The 23351-nt window shown below is 44.1% G+C and overlaps 2 protein-coding genes across 4 annotated transcripts in view; one reads left to right on the forward strand and one right to left on the reverse strand.

The window, feature by feature from the left end:
- The window catches only part of LOC142929706 (osmosensitive cation channel TMEM63C-like), a 42933-nt gene extending 25790 nt beyond the window's left edge, over positions 1-17143 (reverse strand). For both annotated transcript variants that reach the window (XM_076071421.1, XM_076071420.1), the window contains exons 1-8: positions 17044-17143; positions 7048-7330; positions 6476-6555; positions 5755-5839; positions 5033-5070; positions 3961-4103; positions 2574-2625; positions 883-991 (exon numbers count right to left, since the gene is read on the reverse strand). In XM_076071421.1, the coding sequence (XP_075927536.1) occupies positions 883-991; positions 2574-2625; positions 3961-4103; positions 5033-5070; positions 5755-5839; positions 6476-6555; positions 7048-7209 (669 nt within the window). In that variant the 5' untranslated portion in view covers positions 7210-7330; positions 17044-17143. The remainder of the gene's footprint in view (positions 1-882; positions 992-2573; positions 2626-3960; positions 4104-5032; positions 5071-5754; positions 5840-6475; positions 6556-7047; positions 7331-17043) is intronic.
- Positions 17144-17328: 185 nt separating this feature from the next.
- On the forward strand, positions 17329-22360 carry LOC142929707 (large ribosomal subunit protein uL14m-like). Of its 2 annotated transcripts, none has more exons than XM_076071425.1 (4): positions 17329-17433; positions 18605-18668; positions 20499-20660; positions 21084-22360. In XM_076071425.1, the coding sequence occupies exons 1-4, from the start codon at positions 17430-17432 to the stop codon at positions 21286-21288; spliced, it is 435 nt and encodes a 144-aa protein (XP_075927540.1). In that variant the 5' UTR covers positions 17329-17429; the 3' UTR covers positions 21289-22360. The 2 variants fall into 2 exon arrangements, with proteins under 2 accessions (XP_075927540.1, XP_075927541.1); XM_076071426.1 differs by lacking the exon at positions 17329-17433 and adding an exon at positions 17462-18441.
- The last annotated feature ends 991 nt before the right edge of the window (positions 22361-23351 follow it).

Consider the following 23351-nt stretch of genomic DNA (forward strand, 5'->3'; position numbering starts at 1 on the left):
TCATTGTGTCACTCTAAGTCAGTGTTCTTCAATGTGTCACTCTAAGTCAGTGTTCTTCATTGTGTCACTAAGTCAGTGTTCTTCATTGTGTCACTAAGTCAGTGTTCTTCATTGTGTCACTATAAGTCAGTGTTCTTCATTGTGTCACTAAGTCAGTGTTCTTCATTGTGTCACTAAGTCAGTGTTCTTCATTGTGTCACTAAGTCAGTGTTCTTCAATGCGTCACTCTAAGTCAGTGTTCTTCATTGCATCACTCTAAGTCAGCGTTCTTCATTGTGTCACTCTAAGTCAGCGTTCTTCATTGTGTCACTAAGTCAGTGTTCTTCATTGCATCACTCTAAGTCAGCGTTCTTCATTGCAAGGCACGCGGGCCAATGGTGGCCCCAGGTGGCCTTTAGCCCTGACGTGCGGCCCCCGACAATACACAAAGGGTGAAAACATCCCCCCCCCCATCATTATCGTGCTGCTGTCAAAGCCAACAATGATGTGGCGGCCCTCACACAGGTGATGTTTTATCGGCTAAAGAAGCCCACCTCTGAAAATTAGAGAAGAAGACTGCTATACCTTCACGATTGTTTTATATACAAATGGATTTACCTGGATTTGTAATTTGTTGACCAATGAGAGGAAAGTGGAACAGGATCAAAATGGTCAAACAAAGAGGTCAGCGAGAGCAGGGTGGAGTGATTTTAAAAACACGAAACTGCAGTATGAACAACCGCTATCGATTAATAATCCACTGCTTGATGAAGTTTTAAACAACACACAAAATTGTGCAAAAACCACTAGCATTTCCTGAAGAAGTGCATTGTGGTCCTCTTGTCTTAATGGAAAAAGGCAGTGTCGAGGCTAAATGTCCCCATCTTTGGGCTGTGGTCTCACCATGTTTTCGTGCTTGTGGTCAACGAGCCGTCGATGCCTCTGCATCAGAACCACGGTGATGAAGAAGTAGAGGACTGTGAATGTGGTGTGAACCCACAGGATATTGTTTCTGTGAAATGCACACATACAGAGATCCCCCATATAACCTTAAGAGACTGTTGGGGCAAGTGCTGTTAGGGAACACCTACAAGGCCGGCAGAGCACACGAGGGGGTGGGTGGCCAGTGCCACGCCTCGCCGACTTTGTCTCCCTAGTGGTGATGTTTACACACAGCACCAGGTACTCATTTGAGACTTATTCGACCGAGGAGAGGCCCAGGACCGATTCAGATAATCACCAAGGGTGTTGGTCATGAGCAGGAATCGAACGCAGGTCACCAGGTTCATGGTGCAGTGCGCTAACCACTACAGCTCCCCACGAAACAAAGACAAACGCACATATATAAAGATCTCCATTTATCTGTATACACTGGAGGAGCAAGCGCCATAAGTAAGCACCACACGCATATAGACCCAACCAAACACAGGTGAAAAGTATCCCATTTGGCTTTGGAGAATAGCAACTTATTTGAGTCAAAACATTCCAGTTTAACATGTAGGCTTTCGCGACCAATATTATTCATAATAAAGGTTTTTGGGTTAGATCGCGTTATTTATAAATGTGCCGTAACCCTCCACCACCCGACATGGCCAATCAGCAAAAAAAGTGTCACGTTGACAAAAGACAAATAATTCAATACTTTAGCCCACCGGTGTGTTGAAGAGTGAATCCACAACATTTACAGTTTGAGTACGACGTTTCGCTGGTAAATACATCCAGCATCATCGGGCAATTCGCCAAACTGTAAATGTTGTGGATTCACTCTTCAACACACCGGTGGCCAAAACATTCCATTTTTTGTTGAGTAATAATCATCGTTATCAGCCATGATCTATCCACTACTGGATGGTGGTCGTGATATGCATTATATGAGTTTTTAAGGAACAGTAATTATAATATAAGTTTAGTGCTCTACTTAATTACATTACATCTTACTAGGTGTGTAACACTTAATGCACCACATTTTCGACTTGCGTTAGAATTCTACTAAAGACCAGCTGTCCTTTTGTATTCGCATTCTGCCAAATAGCATCAACTGGAACACAAAAATGCACTTTCATGACCACTATGCAATAAATCATCCATGCAAGAATCGACAATTTTCCATTCATATATGTTGCATGGGATTGCTTCATGTAAACCACATCAGCCACTCCAGATTCTAAACGCATCGCAACTTCAAACAGGAATTTATTCTTGAATCAAAATCAATCCCAAAATTGAAATTATTCATAAAATCCCTGGGTGGGGGGGGGGGAATTTGTGAATTGTTAATCGCATATTCATTACAGCTTCACTAAACCGTGGTTTGAGGACAAGTGGCTACATGAGCCTCTGATGTTGCATAGTGTACCCACATTACTGAAATTACCATCACAAGCAGAACAATCGTTAAATGCGTGGACGTGATTGGACGTAATTCCTACCGATCGTGCATTAACGAGCCGCTAATCTGCCAAGGCGTCCATTGACCCACAGGCCCATTGTGTCTGCTAAATCTCACCGCCATTCCGCGAACGATAATTTTACGTCTGCAGGATGTGCGAAATAAACCTAAAACACATAAACTTCACAAGCCGTGGGGTACTTACGATGGAGATATGTTGACTATCGTTGTACGGCCAAAGTTGTAAATGTCACCACCTGAAATATAAAGTGCTGTGTAATTACCCATTGATTCACTTTACACTCACATTTATTACGTTTAGGCTGGCGTCAAGGTTATAATTAGGAATCAGGCACTGTGATTGATACACATTATCAACGTTTACAAATGTACAAAATATACCGTATTCACCCATCATCCTCTCTCTCCCCCTAACAAAGGAATACAGCCAAACGTAAATTCCAAGAGGATACTTTTTATTACCTTTTACTATTTTTTGTCATTTTTTAAATGCGTATATTAAGCCTGGCAACATCTCCCTCTTGCATATGGTGTTTAAGCGTGTGTACATGTGTAATCCACTTCTGGATGAGGGCCTCCCTCATGCCTGTGCAGGTCGTATGGATTATTGTGACCATACTTCACCACACTGGTCAGTCTGCGGTTGGTGAAGGAGGGAAACAGAGACGCGGATAGACAGATATACATCACAAAAATGAATTGCGTTGCATTGCCCTCTGCTGCCCACTACTTAGCATGGTCCCACAGCCACCTATGACAAAGCATTTATGCATTGTGGTCCCCTATCTAAGCACTACTTGGGCCCAACACTGCTTAGATTCCGAGATCTGACGAGAGCGGGCATACGGTGGCTATGAGATGTTAATGACCTCGCCTGGTATGTGGGAGTTCATCAGCTCGATCCCGACATCCTGACGCCTGCTGCTGTATATTTGTAGTTTGCATGTCTCTCTCTCCCCGTGGTGAGATCTTAATTACCTCGCCTGGTCTACAGGAGGCCGTGGGTTTGATCCCAACATCCTGACGCCTGCTGCTGTATATTCTCTCTCTCCCCGTGGTGAGATCTTAATTACCTCGCCTGGTCTACAGGAGGTCGTGGGTTCGATCCCGACATTCTGACGCCTGCTGCTGTATATTTGGAGTTTGCGTGTCTCTCTCTCTCCCCGTGGTGAGATCTTAATTACCTCTTCTGGTGTACAGGAGGTCGTGGGTTCGATCCTGACCCTGACACCTGCTGCTGTATATTTGGAGTTTGCATGTTCTCCCCGTGGTTGTGTGGATTTTTCTCCGGGTCCGCCGGTTTTCCCCTCCACACTTAGAAATATGCGTTTAGGGTATTTGGCTGCTATAAATCACGACAAGATAAGCCACTTTGTTGAGTTATCGTTTGTGGCTAGGTCACTTCTAAAAATAACTATATGGCTCAAGGGGCCTTACCTGATATAATATGAAAATAGTTTAGTACTCAGGGTGATTTGGTCATAGGGGAAGCTCGGTGTTGACAATGCGTAGGCGTTGGCGATATCGAACAATCCCTTGGGATTACTGTTTGTCTCTGGGCATTCGCACACCCATCATATCTCCAGAGATGTTGATGGGCAGGATGACACCCATCGACAGCACGGTGATGATGCAGAGCAAGCCGATGGCGTAGCGCTGGAAGGAGAGGTAGTAAACAGCGTCCACGCCGCACCGAGCATGGAAGTCCTCCTGACTGGACAAAGATAAAGACAAAGATCTGCCTTGTGTAGCCTTTACAGATTATTTTGGACAAGTATAAATGAACACTGTTAAGGCAGGCACGACGCACGAGGCGGTGATACGACATTTGGTACCGATGTTAGCTGTGGCTGGAAATTAACTTGGTTCGCTAGATTCGTAGCAAAGTACACGAACCACTGCATCACCGCTCTCTGGCTGAACACACGCGTCAACTCAGAGATCCCTAGACACCAGCACACAAAACATAGATTTCCCTGTCTCCCCATCCGTTTGGCATGGATAAACTGTCCCGTGAAGTGCTGATCGTGTGTACATGTTAAAGACACACAGCTCAATACTGGGCTTTGCACTACCCAGTAATATATCACCCCAGTGCTGATGCTGTTGTCAGTATCCCATTGGTTCTTAATTTAGGCCACAGAAGACCAGGAAATAAACCGAGGTTGCCCAATTATAGCTCCGTATATATACAAAAACATCACTCTGTTAGAGAGCACCTATTAAAGCAGGAACGGTGTAGGAATGAGTGGTGTGGCCAGCACCAAAGCTCCTCCGTTAAGACCGAGTTGATCGAGGGCAGATGAAGCCATACGGTTTGATGGTAATTCACATTGACGATTCATAGCGCTCTCTGCCACTCCTCTAATCAACAGATGCATACAAACAAATGTATAAGAGCTACAAAGCCACAAATAAATGATAGACTCGCATACATAAACACAAGGTGTAGACTAAGTTGCACATGAATGCTCAACCAATTACAAATGGATTATAAGTTAGTAAAAGGACGGCAATGCTTATCATTTATATAATTTATAGACATATGTATACACATCGGCAATATTATGTAATACACTAATAAAGTACAAATAGACACGTGTGTCAATGTCAGTCTCTCCGTGTCAAGTCTGCATCTCTCACCTGACCCTGAAGCTGCCTCTTATCCAAGAGAAAATTCCCTGTAGTTGAGACGCAGGCACACACACGTTAGATAAACAAGTGACTCGAGGTGGAGTGATATTGTGTGTGATGGTGAGGCACGTGGCGGCAGTGCTGCTGGTGGTGGTGGTGGTGCTGGTGGTAGCTCTGGTGGTGGTGGCGGTGCTGGTAATGGTGGTGACCTTGGTGGTGGTAATAATGGTGGTGCTGATTGTGTTGCTGGTGGTGGTGTTTGTGGTAGCTCTGGTGGTGGTGCTGATGCTGGTGGTGGTAGTGCTGGTAGTGGATGCTGCTGGTGCACTAAAGCACAGCATCCCCATGAGCAAATCTTGTAGATATGAACCTAGACTGATCAAGTTTGAAGCGTTGTAACAGAAACAAGTTAGAGCCAAGGACATGTCACTATGGCACTTGAGTAACATCACAACAACAAGACTTGTGTTTAAATTTGTGCTTAGTTTGTTGTCCTTCCCTGCACCTCCAATTAGCAGGATTGGCTATGTACGGTGCGATCTCCCTCTACCACTGCTCAATCATCAGCCTCACAGATCAACTCTTTTGTGGTTTAACTCCATCCAGTTTGTGTTGTTGTGAATCCCAGTCTTTTGAGGCTGTCCTGCACAGTCCCCTCAATGAAAGTGGAGTGCTATCATTTGCTCTAAGTTGTTGTGATCCAAGGGTCGATGCAGCGAAGAAAAAGGCACCTTGTAGTGGCCCTCCTCTTCATAAAAGCTGGCCTCTGACATGGAGCCCTCTCGGTCTGTCTCGCTGTAGAAGAGGGACGCCAGGCTGCACGGGGAGACACGGGAGATGCGCCTCAGCGGCATTGGTCATTGAGACACCAGGGCGAGAAGCGATTTGCACGCGTGGGTGTACGTGTGTGGGGTGCGGTGCTGCAGCAGGTAGGGCACTGCATAACAATTACACTCGCGTATCAACAAATCTTGGGACTGAATAATATTGGTCTGTCTTGGGCCTCACCGAGGACAATTCAGAATTAACCGAGTACCCGATAGTAACATCAGCAAAGAGGATATTAAACGTGGCCAGGTGTGAAGCTGGCCTCATTGCTCGCTTGTGTGCTGTGCTGGATTTAGCCGATGCTCACTAATACCGTGAGCCGCATTACTTGGGTTTGAACTTGTCAGATATCGGGTTCGGCAGAAATACATCACCGAAAACGTTACAGCCTGCAGTGCTGCAGGAAATGGGAACGTTTATTACTACATTTATATAAACACTTAGCAATTAAGATTTTGATAACAAACGCCGACTTCATTTTTTCCTCGCAATATTTTTCTGGAAACTCTCACTCGGAAGCGACTCTAAGACCTGGCTAACTTATACGATAACAAAAATATATACCGAACAATCATGTAAAACTTTATTTATCCAACTGTGTGTGCGTGTGTTCAAAGGGGGCACCTATCTCTCTCCGACACCAGCGCAAGCCGCCCGTAGTTCCAAGCTGCCTTGCGTAGGTAGGAGAACACCAGCACAAGGATCTGTGGAGGGGGCACGCAGGGACAAGGCAGCCATTCATCTACACGTGGTAGAAGTAGCAGAATATATATTTTGAAATCGATCTCGCTGAAAAGGTGAGACTAGAAATCAGAGCCCTTTTCTTGTAGACACGTGTGGGGCTGTCCGGCAGATGCTTGAATACAGCGACGGTACAGAATAGAGCAATGTTACACGCTTGGCTGGCAGAAACCGGGAATTTACAACAGTGTCTCGGTCACAGTGGCTGAGTGCTCCGACACAGCAGTCATGAATTCCCTGAACCACTTAAACAGTATTTTGCACTGCACCTCATGTAATAACTCAATGCCCGATTCAAAAATACAAATTAGGCATCATCACGGCGATACACCACTCCGCTACTCCTGACGCAATCATCTGGCTAAACCACCTCAACGTAAAATCACACGGCCGTTACCTTCCACGAACATCAGCCGTACGAAGAAGAAGACTGCCTGCAGCTCGTATCGACTCACCACAGCGACGACCAGGTTGGCTAAGAAGACGGTGGGGATGCCCCCCATGGGGCTGCCCTGCAGCACCGAGCTGTGGGGACGTGCCCCGTAGCACGTGTGCGTGTCCACGGGTGATGGCACGGTGGGCTCGGTCGTAGCGATGGTGCCTGGGAAACTCCCCATCGTGCTCTGGGACGCTGTTGCCGCTGCCGCCGTCGCTGCTGCTGCTACCACTCTAGAGGCCCCGCCACAAGCGAGCCTTAGGGGGGGGAGTCTTCACTCACCCCTGACCCTGAAATTATGCCTGCACGACAAGGAGAGTTTGCGTGTAAGTACAGTTACCTGTTGATTACCCGTGGGTGAATTATCTCGGTTGTGGATTCACCGTTGCTTGAAAAATAATCCCTGTAATATTTTCACCAGCATGTTGGTTTGATTATTAGTTGCTCCTAACTCGTCGAGGGTCTGTTATTCAGTGCCCATGTGTCCGCACACATATCGCCAACACATTGCTCTACACAAATGTTAACAGACTCTGCTCTGCCACAGCGCCACCCACCAGCATGTAAGGAAGCATGATTTCAGAATCCAATCGATAGTCATGCTAACGATGCGTGTACCGACTCATTCGCATGATTCATAGATAACATTTGCAAACCATGTCATAATGTTACCCTTGGGTTAATGCAGCAAAACACACCTTGTACAAACTAGTAACAACATGGGACACAATACAGAAGAGATAGTAAATATGAGATAATTAATAATAATCAATTATTGAATCAAATCGTTAGCCTGAATCGAGACAATTCATAAAATTGCTATGGGAGTGAAGCATTACGTGCCTACCACCCGATTAGAGATCGCCTACCACCCAATTAAAGACTGCAAATTGATATTATATGTATTGGAGTGTATTGGTATTGGAGTGTATTGGTTTTGGTGTGCATAGATATTGGTGTGTATTGATATTGGTGTGTATTGGTGTGTATTGGTGTTGGTGTGTAGTGGTATTGGCGTGTATTGGTGTGTAGTGGTATTGGTGTGTAGTGGTATTGGTGTGTAGTGGTATTGGTGTGTAGTGGTGTTGGTGTGGAGTGGTGTTGGTGTGTATTGGTGTTGGTGTGTATTGGTGTGTATTGGTGTGTAGTGGTATTGGTGTGTAGTGGTATTGGTGTGTAGTGGTATTGGTGTGTAGTGGTGTTGGTGTGTAGTGGTATTGGTGTGGAGTGGTATTGGTGTGTATTGGTGTGTAGTGGTATTGGCGTGTATTGGTGTGCAGTGGTATTGGTGTGTAGTGGTGTTGGTGTGTATTGGTGTGGAGTGGTGTTGGTGTGTAGTGGTATTGGTGTGTAGTGGTATTGGTGCGTAGTGATATTGGTGTGTAGTGGTGTTGGTGTGGAGTGGTATTGGTGTGTATTGGTGTGTAGTGGTATTGGCGTGTATTGGTGTGTAGTGGTATTGGTGTGTAGTGGTGTTGGTGTGTATTGGTGTTGGTGTGGAGTGGTGTTGGTGTGGACTGGTGTTGGTGTGTAGTGGTATTGGTGTGTATTGGTGTTGGTGTGTAGTGGTATTTGTGTGGAGTGATGTTGGTGTGTAGTGGTATTGGTGTGTATTGGTATTGGTGTGTAGTGGTGTTGGTGTGTATTGGTATTGGTGTGTATTGGTGTATATTGGTGTTTGTGGTATTGGCGTGAATTGGTGGGTATTGATATTGGCGTGTATTGGTGGGTATTTGTATGCTGTTGCAGTACTTCGATATTGGGGGAAGCAGTGGTGCAGTGGATAGAGCACATCATTCACGGTTGCAAGGTTCTCAGTTCCAATCCCAGTCAGGGGCTGACTCAGCCCTCCATCTCCCCAGTTAATGAGTACCACTTCATGGGAAGTTAGCAGAGGGCAGCCTATAAATATTCATGCCCATCTGAGGAAAATTTAAATTCCACCACTGGCTCTGAATGTTAAACAGAATATAAGTATCATCACATGCTCGAAAAGGGACTGTGACTTTCCTCAGTTATTAAACGTTATATTAATAGCTCATACGGAATCAAAATTATCGATGTATAACACCTGCTGGTATTGTGGGCATCAGATGAGATGCCTGCAGGCATCACTAAACATGACGAGACAGACGTTTTGTCCACTTATTCCATTGCCCAAATTACAACTTATATATGACATCTCTCATTTGGACACAATACACACTATTTCCACAAATAGGTAAATCGATTCATAAGAATAAATAAACCTGGCATATTTGTATTTGTGTTAATAGAGTAACTTCCCAATATCCAAGAAGGACGCTTTGTAATCAGTTTCCTGCCTGGATTCCTGCCTGGATTCCTGTCTGCCTGGCTGGCACGGCCAAAGTGCGCCATGACGTCACCTGCATCCCACAGCGTTGAGCCTGGTTCGTGCGTCGCGCTCCCCCCACTCCCCTCCACCCCGGCCGTGCATCCCACGCCAATGCGATAGAGGTAGAGGAGGGAGGTGAGGGAGATGAAGATGGGAGATAGATGTGGGAGGTGAGGAAAGAGAAGAGAGATAGAGGGAGGAAGAGACGGAGAGGAGGGAGGGGGGGCGAAGGGGCGTCAAGCAGAGAGGAAAGAGAGAAGAGAGCTAAACGTAAAGAGGAGAGTGAGAGGAATCGACAGGCACTGGGAGGGAGGATTCGGGAGAGGCAAGAGAGATTGAGACTGGAAAGGGAGAGGTGGGAATCAGCAGGGCGAGAGGTGAGAGAGGGAAACAGGGAGAGAGATGGGGGGGGGGGTGAGAGACAGTGGGGGTAGGAGAAGAGGAGAGAGGGGGAAGAGGGGACAGGGGGAGATAGAAAAGGAGAAATATAGGTCAGTGGGCCTTACTTGGTAAAATAAAAAATATAGTTTAGTTTTAATGTGCTGTCAAATAACGTCCTTATCCACCAGTGGATTTACAAAATTACTTTTGCATACAGTTACATCTGATTACTTTTCCAAAACAAGTATTTGAATAAATACTTATTTAAACAAAAAAATTGAAGTCTAGTAAATGTGTCTCTTCTGGTTTATAATAAGATAATATTTGATCAATGATTGACCAATGTCATGGTCAAATTAACTATTAAACGATTACATATTTTACCAGGTAAGGCCCACTGAGCTACGTACGTAGCGCTTGGCCACAAATGATAGCTCAACGAAGTGGTGTATCATGTGGACATGTATAGCAGCCAAATACTCAAAACGCGTGTTTCTAAATGTGAAGAATTGTCCCTGATTACTAAATGTCTTGTTTTTGAACCGTGCCTTCAATACGGGATCGGGTAACTGAACTGAAGAGCCTCCCTTTGGGGAAACAGATGCTCTGTGTTTAACTGCATTGAACATATTAGAGCCTACATCAAAAGCAAACGTAAAGATGTCAGCTATGCTGCCATTATCATGAGCTGATAAATTATTAAAATGGACAACAGCTCCTCCATTTACCAATCACCGACCCTGCCACCACCACTAAATCCCATTGCTTCCATTAGCAAGTGCTAACGCATTGTGAAGCTGCCTGTGCGAATGCCGTGCCCTATTTTATATCCAGGTCTTGCATGTACAGTGTTTTTATTAGACGTTTTAATGCCTATGAGGCAGTATCTGCAAGATGCAAAAATATCATCTGACAAGGTTCCTCGTGAGGTTTCGCTCTTGCACATGGTACAACTCGAAAACACATCGGATAATTACACAGTGCAAATATGAAAATTTATACAGTAGTGCTAAGTGTGTAATTTGCAAATATTTAAATGAGGGATCCTCGTGTGCATGATTCAATGCATGCATCGATAGGATAAGAGCCGCTTTTAATCGACTGACTGATCGATGCAACGTTACGTGCCTACATGATAGCATGAGCAGTGACCTTCCCACAGAACACTCTTAGCAGATGGATGCCAAGACACAGGCTCCAAATGGGCGCTCACAGAACTAACGCAGGAGCATACTCAGAAGCAAAATGTGTAAATAGATAGCCAACATTCCCTTCGCCAGCATTAAACTTACAGCAACAAATGCAGGCACCAATTAAGCAACACCAGATGGGAATTAACAAGCAATACCGTTAATTGGTGCCACACGTAAGGGGAATTGTGTAGGATCAACTATTAATAGCAGACCTGAATACCACACGGTGAATTGTGTAACGTGATCTCAATTACTGCCATTTGGCCGGTGTTATATAACAGAGGCGCAGCAATGCCTATTGACGTTATCAGGGTTCTTCTGCCAAGCTTTAACCTGCAGAAACATTCCAGCGATCAGTTTGATCCCGTTATCTCTGTGCAGTGACAGCATGGCCAGCTGTTGCTGTGGCAGTGTCTGACCCACAATCGAAAGGTTGTGAGTTAAATTCCAGTCAGTGGTCAATACCGTACATCCATCTGTAGCAAAAGTTTTAGAATCAACTCAATTCGTTCTTGAGAGTCACTGTAGCTTTCCCGGATTAACAAATAAAATAAATATTAACAAAATGTATTTTTCATAATAAAGGTTTTTGGGTCAGATCGCGTTATTTAAAAATGTGTCGCAACCCTCCACCACCCGACACGGCCAACCAGTAAAAAATGTGTCACGTTGACAAAAAACAAATAGTTCACTACTTTAGCCCACCGGTGTGTTGAATATTCACGTGAAGCCCTCCACCTGCTCCCGGTCACCCTGCTACTCTATTTGGTCTCATCTCTGGAGGGATTTTGTCCCACTCCTCTTTGCAGATCTTCTCCAAGTCATTAAGGTTTCGAGGCTGACGTTTGGCAACTCGAACCTTCAGCTCCCTCCACAGATTTGCTATGGGATTAAGGTCTGAAGACTGGCTAGGCCACTCCAGGACCTTAATGTGCTTCTTCTTGAGCAACTCCTTTGTTGCCTTCGCCGTGTGTTTTGGATCCTTGTCATGCTGGAATACCCCATTTTCAATGCCCTGGCTGAGGGAAGGAGGTTCTCACCCAAGATTTGACGGTACATGGCCCCGTCCATCGTCCCTTTGATGCGGTGAAGTTGTCCTGTCCCCTTAGCAGAAAAACACCCCCAAAGCATAATGTTTCCACCTCCATATATTACGGTGGGGATGGTGTTCTTGGGGTCATAGGCAGCATTCCTCCTCCTCCAAACACGGCGAGTTGAGATGATGCCAAAGAGCTCCATTTTGGTCTCATCTGACCACAACACTTTCACCCAGTCGTCCTCTGAATCAATCAGATGTTCATTGGCAAATTTCAGACGGGCATGTATTTGTGCTTTCTTGAGCAGGGGGACCTTGCAGGCGCTGCAGGATTTCAGTCCTTCACAACGTAGTGTGTTACCAATTGTTTTCTTGGTGACTATGGTCCCAGCTGCCTTGAGATCATTGACAAGATCCTCCCGTGTAGTTCTGGGCTGATTCCTCACCGTTCTCATGATCATTGCAACTCCACAAGGTGAGATCTTGCATGGAGGCCCACGCCAAGGGAGATTGACAGTTATTTTGTGTTTCTTCCATTTGCGAATAATCGCACCAACTGTTGTCACCTTCTCACCAAGCTGCTTGGCAATGGTCTTGTAGCCCATTCCAGCCTTGTGTAGGTCTACAATCTTGTCCCTGACATCCTTGGAGAGCTCTTTGGTCTTGGCCATGGTGGAGAGTTTGGAATCTGATTGATTGCTTCTGTGGACAGGTGTCTTTTATACAGGTAACAAGCTGAGATTAGGAGCACTCCCCTTAAGAGTGTGCTCCTAATCTCAGCTCGTTACCTGTATAAAAGATACCTGGGAGCCAGAAATCTTTCTGATTGAGAGGGGGTCAAATACTTATTTCCCTCATTAAAATGCAAATCAATTTATAACATTTTTGACATGCGTTTTTCTGGATTTTGTTGTTGTTATTCTGTCTCTCACTATTCAAATAAACCTACCATTAAAATTATCGACTGATCATTTCTTTGTCAGTGGGCAAACGTACAAAATCAGCAGGGGACCAAATACTTTTTTCCCTCACTGTACATAAATACAATTGGAATGTGTATTGCATCTAAAATAAAATAAAGACACTGTACAGAGCACAGAGCAACCCCAAGACACACAAACAGCACGTACAGATCAACCTACATCCGTCTGTGAACGCTGAACCTCTGTGATAGTCTGGCGCTATAACAATGGCACGAATACAAAATGTACTAAGTGATTATTTTGCGTGTCACATAATAACTTCTTGACATGAGAAATCCATACAACAGTTCCGTGTTCATCTCATTGCACATTCAATCGGTAATGATTTCGTCAAACATGCCCCAATTAACTGGTTGCAAAATAAAAAAAACTATTTACAAAGCATCTAAATGAAACAAAAATCTGAAAATGCTGTAATTGAGTTTGGAAATACATGTTGTGGAAATATGGAGAATCAGAAGGATTGAAAAGTGAAAAAGCTGATATGTGCCCGACAATAAGAGAGAACGGTGAAGTTAGAATGCCTTAAAAAGACCAACGATGGAGAGACAATCACAACTGGAAGAGCAGAGGATGTGCAATTGGATAGGTAGCCAGTGGCAGTCAGTGAATCGAAGTGATGTGGTCATTATTATGTTATGTATGAAGAGCTACTATCATGAGAACGAACACAGCATATGTGGCATAGCTTCGTGTAACACATGGGCATACATTGCACCTGCTATCTGTTAATATGCAAAGAAAATGACATACTGTACAGTACAAACAGCAAAAATGCCCAGTTGTGTGTGTTTTTCGCCAATGCATTTTAAGCTCATTAAAAAGCAAGCAAGCAAGCAAGCGCACGCCAAATCCTTCTGTCCAAACCTGCTGAATAATTTAACCTTTATTGGCCAAATCTTTCACGAAATATTTAAACCACAAAGTGATGAAACACGTGGCATACCCAGTACAATGTAAGGAATCCATAAGAGGTTTTTTTGGGTTAGATCGCGCAAATATAAACGTGTCGTTAAACCCGCCACCACCCGACATTGCCAACTAGTAAGGTTTGTCACCTAAACAAAACGTGCCAATTCGTTACTAGTACAGTACACCGGTGTGTTGGAGTGTGCTGTACTAGTGACGAAAAAGCATGCTTTGGTGACGGGTTAAACAACACATTCATATTTACGTGATCTAACCCAAAAAAACGTTATTATGGATAATATTGGCCGCGAAATGCTGTGTTAAAATGTAAGGAATATGGATGGCAATATAATTTCACCGTTGATATCATCTGTCATTGCTTAATGACAGCTTGTTTAATGCGTTCCATACTTTTCACCAAAGAAATGGTAAATACATAAGAAATTAAATACAAACGAGCATTTGGCGAAATGAGGTATCTTAGCAGTATAGTGTATGGCTCACAATCGGAAGGTTCCGGTTAAAATATTGCGAGGGGGTTGACTCAACCCATCATCCCCCGGGGGTCAATCAAATCCATACCGCTTTGTGGGGAAGTCAACTGAGGTTGTCCTAAGGATAGAATTGCCCCTGTCATGGGAAAGAGGAATTTCCACCACTGGTTCAGGGCTGTAAACACAACATGAACACCACCTCAATGTTCATTTGACCAGGAAATCACAATTACTTATTTATTTCATGATAACAAAAATATTCAACTATAAATAACACTGCAATCTATGTTTTACTTGAGAAATATATTTCTTTGACACTGGGTGGCGTGATTATATAGTCTCGTGCCGTGGATCTGATCTGTGGGATAACACTGTGTAACAAAATTCTTTTTTGTTCCTGGGTAGTAAGTATTATTTCCTAATTTCGTATAACTCAAAAGTACAGAAAACGGCTATTATTCCCCACAGACTTTGCTTTTGTGACCAGGACATTGATATTTTGAAATTTTCCTATTTTCCAGAACATTCCAGATAGATTCAGTGCTGAGTAAACTTGGATTAACTACAAAACATTCTAGAACTTTACAGTAATATAAATAGTAATATAAATATAGGAGCCTTAAGCCCATCAGTCCAGTTTAGTTCCAGCTGCCTAAGTGGATACATATCTGCATTTTTATGAGATGCCATCAAGAGGCTGTAAGCATCCGGCAAATGCATTTTGCTATGTCTGCCGCAAATTTATCAAGACAAGAGCGAAAAAGTACTCTGTGGGAGCATCTGCTAAGATGTGTGAAGCCTACAAGGCATATCTCGGCATGCCTGTCAGGGATCAAGATGCCACCACTGCACATCAAATTCGGCCTTATGAAACAATTTGTCAGAGCTGTAGATAAGAAGTCGGCAGCCTTCAAGTACGTTCAAGACTTCTTCACTAAGCTGTCTGAGGCATAGGTCAAAGCCGGTATCTTCGTCGGATCACAGATAAAGAAGATCCTGGAGTGCAATGAATTCCCCAAGAAGCTCACTAGTAAGGAGAAAGCGACTTGCAACAGCTTTGTCGCAGTGGTTCGTAGCTTCCTGGGCAATTACAAGGTCGAAAACTATGTGGAGCTGGTTGAGACTCTGGTGAAGAACTACGGCACAAGGCGCTGTACGATGTCCCTCAAAGTCCTTATCCTTGATGCTCATCTTGATAAATTCAAGGAGAACATGGGAGCGTACTCGGATAAGCAAGGCACGCCACTACCAAGAACAGTATAACGAGAACATGATGGGAGACTACATTTGGGGGCTGATTCGTGAAAGTGATTTACAGTATAATCGTAAATGTCGAAAAACTACTCACTTCTAAATCTTTTGGAGTGATTTTTGTATTACTTTAGTATAAATACATGTTAAATTTGATTCATATTTTTTTTCTGACTTTGTGAACGAAAAGAAAAAAAATCGCCAGTTTTCTCATTGAAAATACGTTAATTTCAAAATATCACTGTCCTGGTCACAAAAGCAAAGTTTGTGAGGAATAATTTTCTACACTTTTTAGGCATAAGCAATTACGAAATAACACTTACTACCCAGGAACAAAAATTGTGTTACATAGTGATTAATTATTATGTTTCTACATATATTTAAAATAATACCGTGTAATTTCGCAAATTAAATTGATGCACTGTCATTGTTAATGGCACAAGGGATACAAAAGCAAAGGCAATTGCTAAATATTTGGGTTATAAACGACACATGAGAATATCGAGTAGTCATTTTCGGATTCGATTGCAGATGCTAAAAGGCAGAACTCGTTAAGCGTTCCCATTAGGACGCACGGACGTACAAATGTCAGGGTGGCCTGAGTCACCGCATGCTAGATTTGCCCAAGTTATTCAGTTCAAGAGCAATTGCTTGCCTGCTCACGCCACTGTTGGAGAAAGGGCCTCCACTAGAGGGGGCTCTGATGTGTTGAAAGCGGTGTGCATACCCACACTTTGCCCCACCACACAACCGCTGACTACGGCGAACCCATTCGTGCTGCAGGGCGGACAGAGGCAGTGGGAGAATGAGGGAGCTCCCGTGCCGGGAGATGGAATCGAAGCGGCGACCTCTGCATTGCAAGTCCAGGGTGCTAACACATTAATTACAGCAACGTGGTCGCTCCTGTCGTTTCTTAGCGGAAGATCTACAATCGTGAAACGTTTCATTTAATATTTTTTTTACGTGCACAAAACCAGAAACCGTTTTTTTTACCGTTATGTTCCATGCGATTAACGGTTAAGCCTTAAAACATTTTTTTACAACTGTACTAAAATATCTGCGAATCAAAAACCTCCCACTCAAACACACGCACACGGCACCTTAATTGAGGCAAACAACTCAGAGATTCGTATTATTTTAATCACGTCATGAAACGTTAAACCATAAACTGATCTAAAAAGACACAAACTGGGACACCCAATGCGTACAGTGCTGGATAATGGAAATCTACCACGCCATTTCAAATAATCAACATTGGGCTTCAGGGCAGGCCACGTTTAAATTATTCTCTTTTTTTATATCACACAAAAAATGACCGGACATTTTCCATAACATCCGCTTGACATTTTGTCATCAATACCCACGAAATAATAAGCCATAAATAACGAATAACGGTGGGGTACAAGACTCACCCGTAATGCCATGAATGTCACGCTCACGTCTGCCATACACTGAATGGGTGTGAGAGGGCACTACATATCCCACATCCGATAAGCACCGAGGCGCGCGATCGTCCAATCGGATCGCTCCCGAGCTGCGAATCGGGGGCTCCAATCAGTTGTACGAAATCTAAGGGCGATTGTCCATTACATCATCGCCCTCGAGTGTCGGGGATCTCTTCGCCACCCCCACCGTCTCTGCAAAGCGTAGTACAGATAAGCGCGAAACGCTGAACGCTGATTGGTCGGTACGCTCACCACGTGACGCTGACCGTCTCCAACCAATCGCGCGGCGGTTCTGCGACTTAATCGCGCTGCAAATTGCAAAGGCGTGCGAATGCGTGCGGCCTAGGCGAGCCATGTGTAAGTGACCGGTTCTTTGCACGCCAATTGCCCCATTAAGCTACAAATAATTAACAGTTACAGGGCTTACGACGAAGTGTGGCGTATTTAGTTCAGCGAGTGAGCATTGTCCGGTTTTGAGCGTGTTATAGTGAGCTCCGGGTTACAGAGGTTAAGAGTGCGCGAGTGACACAGGCTTCTACTTCAGCCCCAGGCCTCTTGTCAAGGACACGCGGGTTGCCATGGAAACCCGAATTAAATGTGACGTTAATAGCGCAGTAAGTGCAGAGTTAATTGAGGCTTAGTTGCTCACTGTGTCGCGATTCGAAGGGTGTAGCCATGTAACGAGTCGTTACAGCTACAGCGAGGGATATCCTGGATGTGGTGTGCCGAGTGCGCAAATGTCCGGTTCGCCGACCTGGGCAGACCCTGGCTGAAATTAGGTTCTGGTTTATAATCACAAGTTATGACAAACTGAAATGTTCTATCATATCTTGATACTCTTTAATACAGTAGCTAAATCTTAGCGTTTAATTCTGCCAAGGCAAAATAAAAAAAATTACGATTGATAAAACGTAAGGCATAACACGAGTAGTTTGTGCATATGATGGGTGATTAGTCTATTGTAAAGTGCGCTTTAAAAACACATTTGACATAATCCACAATCGTGCACCACTAATGTGGTAGCGTGAAATCCCAAATTCATAATATTCAGTTATACATCAGTATTTGTATATCCATTCCTGTATTTCGCTATCAAACTGTTTTTTTTTTATTTTACCAGGTAAGGCCGAGTGAGCTATAAAGCTCTTTCAGAAGCAACCTGGCCACAAATGATAGCTCAACGAAGTGGCTTATCACGTGGACATTTATGGCAGCCAAATACTCTAAATGGATGTTTCTAAATATGGAGGGAAAAACCGGAGGACCTGGAGAAAAATCCACGCGACCACGGGGAGAGAGACACGCAAACTCTAAGAAATACAGGAGTCAGTTTCGGGATAGAACCCACGTCTTTCTGTATACTAGGTGAGGTAGTTAACATCTCGCCACCATAAAGCCTTTTGTCACAGTCCTGCGATGCAACAATCCATGTACCCGCTGCACTCGCGCTGAACTCGTCACTCCGTCCTCTTGGGCGTGCTCCCTTAATGAGTTTGTGTTAACAAATGTGCGTGTGTGGTGGGTGCAGGGACCCCCCGGACTCTTATTGCACCACTATCCTCTCTAGGCGATGTCTTCTGCAGGCGGTTCAGGTCAGTAGAGCACTGCTCTGCATACGAGGGTTTCCGTGATTCAAGATCAGTATTCACTACAAGGACGGGTGCATTTCAGTAAATCTGAAACTTGCAAGAGAAAAGCAGACCGCGACGTGATATTCATTGCATCAATTCGCGTGCAATTTGTAAGGGCGCAGTGACACAGACTTATTTCCTTGAAAGGTTATAATCCCTTGTTCATCATGACGTCCTTTTTACTTCGATGTCTCAACAGCGTTGTCGGAGATGACGTGACGTGAGGGTTCTGCCTTTGTAGTGAGGGTTGTGAGTTGACGCCGAGGGGGGGGGGGAGGAGGCACCTCGCCCCCCCCCCCATGTCCAATGACGTCACCTGCTAATTAATTTTTTATGAGAGGGGGTGTTCATTTGGAAGACGTCACCTCTTCATGATTATTAATGTGGGGGGCTGTTCGATGTGGAGTGACGTCACACAGACATTGGCTCATATTCACGATATGAACCTTTTGATTTAAAGCTTTCGTGACTGCAGTAATTCATATTCTTAGCTCTTTCGGTAAAGTCACGTTGAAGGGAAACAATAAGATAATAAAATATATATAAAACAATAGCCATCTGGCTACCATGAGAGATTCGTTCATGAGGCTATCCACATATACAAGCACAGGGACAATTTCAACCGAGAAGATGAATTCTGGCTTAGCAATCATTGGAAAGATTTGATAAACCATTTCAGGTCTTAATTGATTGTTCACGCTTACAGTGGCTTTCAGACAGCATACATTAATTTTTCGTCTCCACCCTCTTCAGAACATAGATGGACTAGGCCTTCTAAATAAACTGCCAAATCGCTGCGCGTGGCGCTGACGTTTTTATAAATAAATAAAAACACCGTTTAAAAATAAATAAATTAATGCGTACCGACACACCTGATGACGACCGTTTGTGTTATGGTCGAAACGTCGTGAGAATTTTGATTGTTTTATATATATTTTATTATTTTATTGTTTCCCTTCAACCTGACTTTACCGAAAGAGCTAAGGATATGAACCTTATGGAGGGACCCCAGGGTCCCATAAGCCCCCGGCTCTCGCATAAACTGCGTTGCGACGTCATTTTATGTATGTTGAAGGCGAACGATACGGCAATCTATCCCTCTCGACGAGCTCTACACGATGCGCTAATCAAAGTTTCAAAGTTTTGTTTCTTCTGCGCATTCGTCCTCGCTGCGCTTGGACGACATGACAGAATGATCCACGCCAGGTGGGTCACAGTGTTGATGTGCGCGGTGCGACGGAGTCGCCACAAATAAATGAATTAATTACGATTTTGACTTCCGTTTATTTCGGGACCCCGGGGTCCCGCCATAAGGTTCATTTTTCATCATCGAGATATCAGTTTATAATTCGATTTCTAACTTTCTATTGTTTTGTGCTTTGCCGTGCTGGTGTCAATAAAGATGACTTAAACTGCAGTTCATTCAACGTAGGCTCATCACAAGCCGTCTAATTGTTGCGACTTACAATATTGAAAATGCAGAGGGTTCTATGTTCCACTAAACATTCCATGAAGAAAATAATGACACTCTATCACCATGCTGTAAAGTACTCCAGAAATCGATTTAGCTAAAAAGTCGTGTAAAGGCATAATGCCTATTTACAACTTTCATTGTCTTATTTGTAATTTCACAGATGTTTTGTCCGGTAATAAAATATTGTCAACTTCCAACCAAGCTTTCAACTCGCAGCTTTCCACTCGTGAGATACACGCTCTAATCACAGCTTTGTCCACGGCACCATCCGACAGCTGCATGTGAGATGATACAAGCGTGAAACTCTGTCTCCACAGTATGTCGCCCGCAAGCGCAGCCATCCAGAAGATGACTCGTGTGCGCGTCGTAGACAATAGCCCCATGGCCACCAAGCCCTACCACCGCCCGCCACGTGTCATCCACGTCTACACCAAGAACAGTGTGGGCAAGGTTGGAGACATGGTCCTCCTCGCCATCAGGTGAGCTCAGGGGAACATCCTGTCGGCGGGTCTCGTGCGTGTGGTAGATTTAAGGCTGGGGACTCCTACATATTTCAAGATGTCTGGCTAGTGTGGGAGAGAGTAGGTCAAATACTCTCTGGAAGGGCTCTCGAGCTCCTTCTAGTGGAGGACCTTCTGCTAGCAGTGGTGACGAAGTGATTCAGGGGTTCACCATTACCCAGCATAAGAGGTATGTGTCTTCTCACCATGCGACCCATCTGTATCCAGGTGGAGACTGCAGCAAAGATGGAAAAAAAACTCGATTCTAAAATCAAATTGTTGCCTGGAATTACGACAATTTATGGATCATAAGGAGGCGGTGAGGGATGAATCGTTAGATGGCTCACAGTAGCGAGCGTGTGCTGCCCTCGTGATGGTTTGCGATCTCTGCTACTGCCACAGGGGTGAAAAGAAGAAGGCCCTCATCGTGGGCCACAAGATGAGCTCGGGGGTGATGAATCCTCGCTTCGACTCCAACAACGTGGTGCTGCTGGAGGACAATGGCTCGCCCACGGGCACGCGCATTCGCGTGCCCATCCCAACGTCGCTGCGAAGCAGCGAGAGGCAGTATTCCAAGGTGCTGGCCATCGCGAGCCGCTTTGTATGATCATGGTCCCGCTGCTAAGGCGTGGGTGGGGAGCGAATGGAATTTAATGGAAAACCGAGGCAACTATGTCCACGTGCAGTTGGGTGTTGCCTAATTTTTTGCCATACTCTTGAGTGTGAAATAATTTTTGGCTCTTGCTCTGTGATAAAATAACCTGCAGAGAGCATGTGAGACGGTACAACAACACTGGCTGAGCGGATAAGCGGCACTCAAAGGACCTCGTAAATAATACTGTTATATCGCCTTTCAGGGGCTGTTTTCTAATGCGTGGTGATGCATTGCTTCCATATGAAAAGGTGTTAAAATTACATCACACAGATGGCACCATTTAAATACAATTGGAAAATAATTCAAGAATAAATCATTGTTCCATTTGTATCGACTGCTTCATTCTGTCACATTAGTTCGATTTTCACAAAAGTGTTATTTAAATGCGAATTGCTGGTTAAGATTAAATATCAGGAACTGCACACAGGCTTTATATGTATTAGCACTGTTGCTACTGAACAATCTGTGATTTAAAGAAAAAAACCTTTATCTAAAATGTTTACTGGCTGAGTGTTTTTCATTCAGAAGTTTGTGAAAATCAAAAAGCCGGTAATGTATCATAGTTGTGAATGAACAATGTGCATGTCGTACCCAACGTACAAACGTGTGATTAACCACACGACTGGGAAATCCAACGTATAAATATTTTAATTGAATCGTAACTGTAAGAAAGGACATTGGTGTGTTTCTTGAAATTGCCCATTGAAAAAAATATTTTCTCAAATGACATGGTCGGTGACAACTCTCAACAAAAGCGTTTTATAGGCAGCACAGGGGTTGAGTGTTAGGAAGTGCACAACTTATAAATTGTAACGGATGTGAACGTGCATAAAACGGGGAGCATGTGTTTTCTTTGGAGCAGATATTGTGCCTAATTTCACCCCAGTGTATGTATAAAAATTTAAGAGAGCTACAGATGTTTTATATATATATAAATTTCCACTAGAAGCACCTGAATACTGCTCATTGTGCATTGTGAGTGATTGCTAAATACCAACTAAATAAACTTTTTTTTTCAAACGGATTTCTGTTTTCATTCACAATTTAAAATATGTATTCCCAATGTCATTAAAACCACTGCCCTTTCATTGCATGCCAGCCATAACATATACGTCACTGCCTGAAATAATTTGTATGGGAATAATAACACACGCATGTTTGCATAACAACACAAATTAACATGCCACGTCTTAATTCATACTGCCTTTCAAGTGGCATTGACGATAACTGATGGCTATAGATAAATGTTTATTTTCAGTGGCTATATGAAAGGAAGTGCATTAAAATGTTTCTCGGTGTATGGCCAAGTAATAAAATACCCTTTCAATCAAAACATTTTTCGGTGAGTATTACGAATAGAAGTTCAAGCATCAGTCTGAAACCCCGATATTCAGGAGGAGAAAATCCAAGCTACAATGATAACTCGATAACCTACTTTCTACTGCAATACAATGTGTATAGTGTTTACATACAAAAACGCATCGAGACCCCGTGTAGAATATTGGAATAGGGGCATCCTGGGGAAGTGACGCATATTTTATATCAAGGGAAAATCTTGAGCCTTGACTAGAAAAAAGGCGAGGAGTCAACAGCACGGATGGCAGAACAATCGACGTTCTGGACCAAGGAGCAGGTGGGAACACCCACTGATTGAATATTGACTGCAGGCCTTGACACTCAGCCTTGGTTGTGGGGGTAACGAGAGGAGGGGAGAATAAATGGGAGAAGTATGCAGGGGCAAGTCCATGGAGGATCTTGAGGACAATCCGTTTCAATGGTGCATCGTTGGCCATAGGTGGGTTTCTCAGTTTCCACCTGCAATCCAGCGACCCTGCCTCCAAGCCATGCAGCTATGGCCAGATGATAGCGTACATCAGCCGAGCAAGCAACATCAAAGAATGAATCGAGAAAGAGTGGAAATATTACAGAAGCAGTGTAGACCAGATCAACTTTGTAGGCAGTGATGCAGTGGGACAACAAGAGCAGGAGCAGATGTGCCCCACGGCTGTAAAGAT

The sequence above is a fragment of the Petromyzon marinus genome, chromosome 33 (genome assembly GCF_048934315.1).
Source record: "Petromyzon marinus isolate PM22_M1 ecotype Great Lakes invasive population chromosome 33, UKy_Petmar_22M1.pri1.0, whole genome shotgun sequence".
NCBI lineage: Eukaryota > Metazoa > Chordata > Hyperoartia > Petromyzontiformes > Petromyzontidae > Petromyzon > Petromyzon marinus.

What these genes read in the sequence shown, in the direction of transcription:
- LOC142929707 (XM_076071425.1), top strand. An exon ending in GTCTTCTGCAGGCGGTTCAG is followed by an intron (nt 18,669 to 20,498) that starts GTCAGTAGAGCA and finishes CTGTCTCCACAG; the next exon opens with TATGTCGCCCGCAAGCGCAG. An exon ending in ATGGTCCTCCTCGCCATCAG is followed by an intron (nt 20,661 to 21,083) that starts GTGAGCTCAGGG and finishes CTACTGCCACAG; the next exon opens with GGGTGAAAAGAAGAAGGCCC.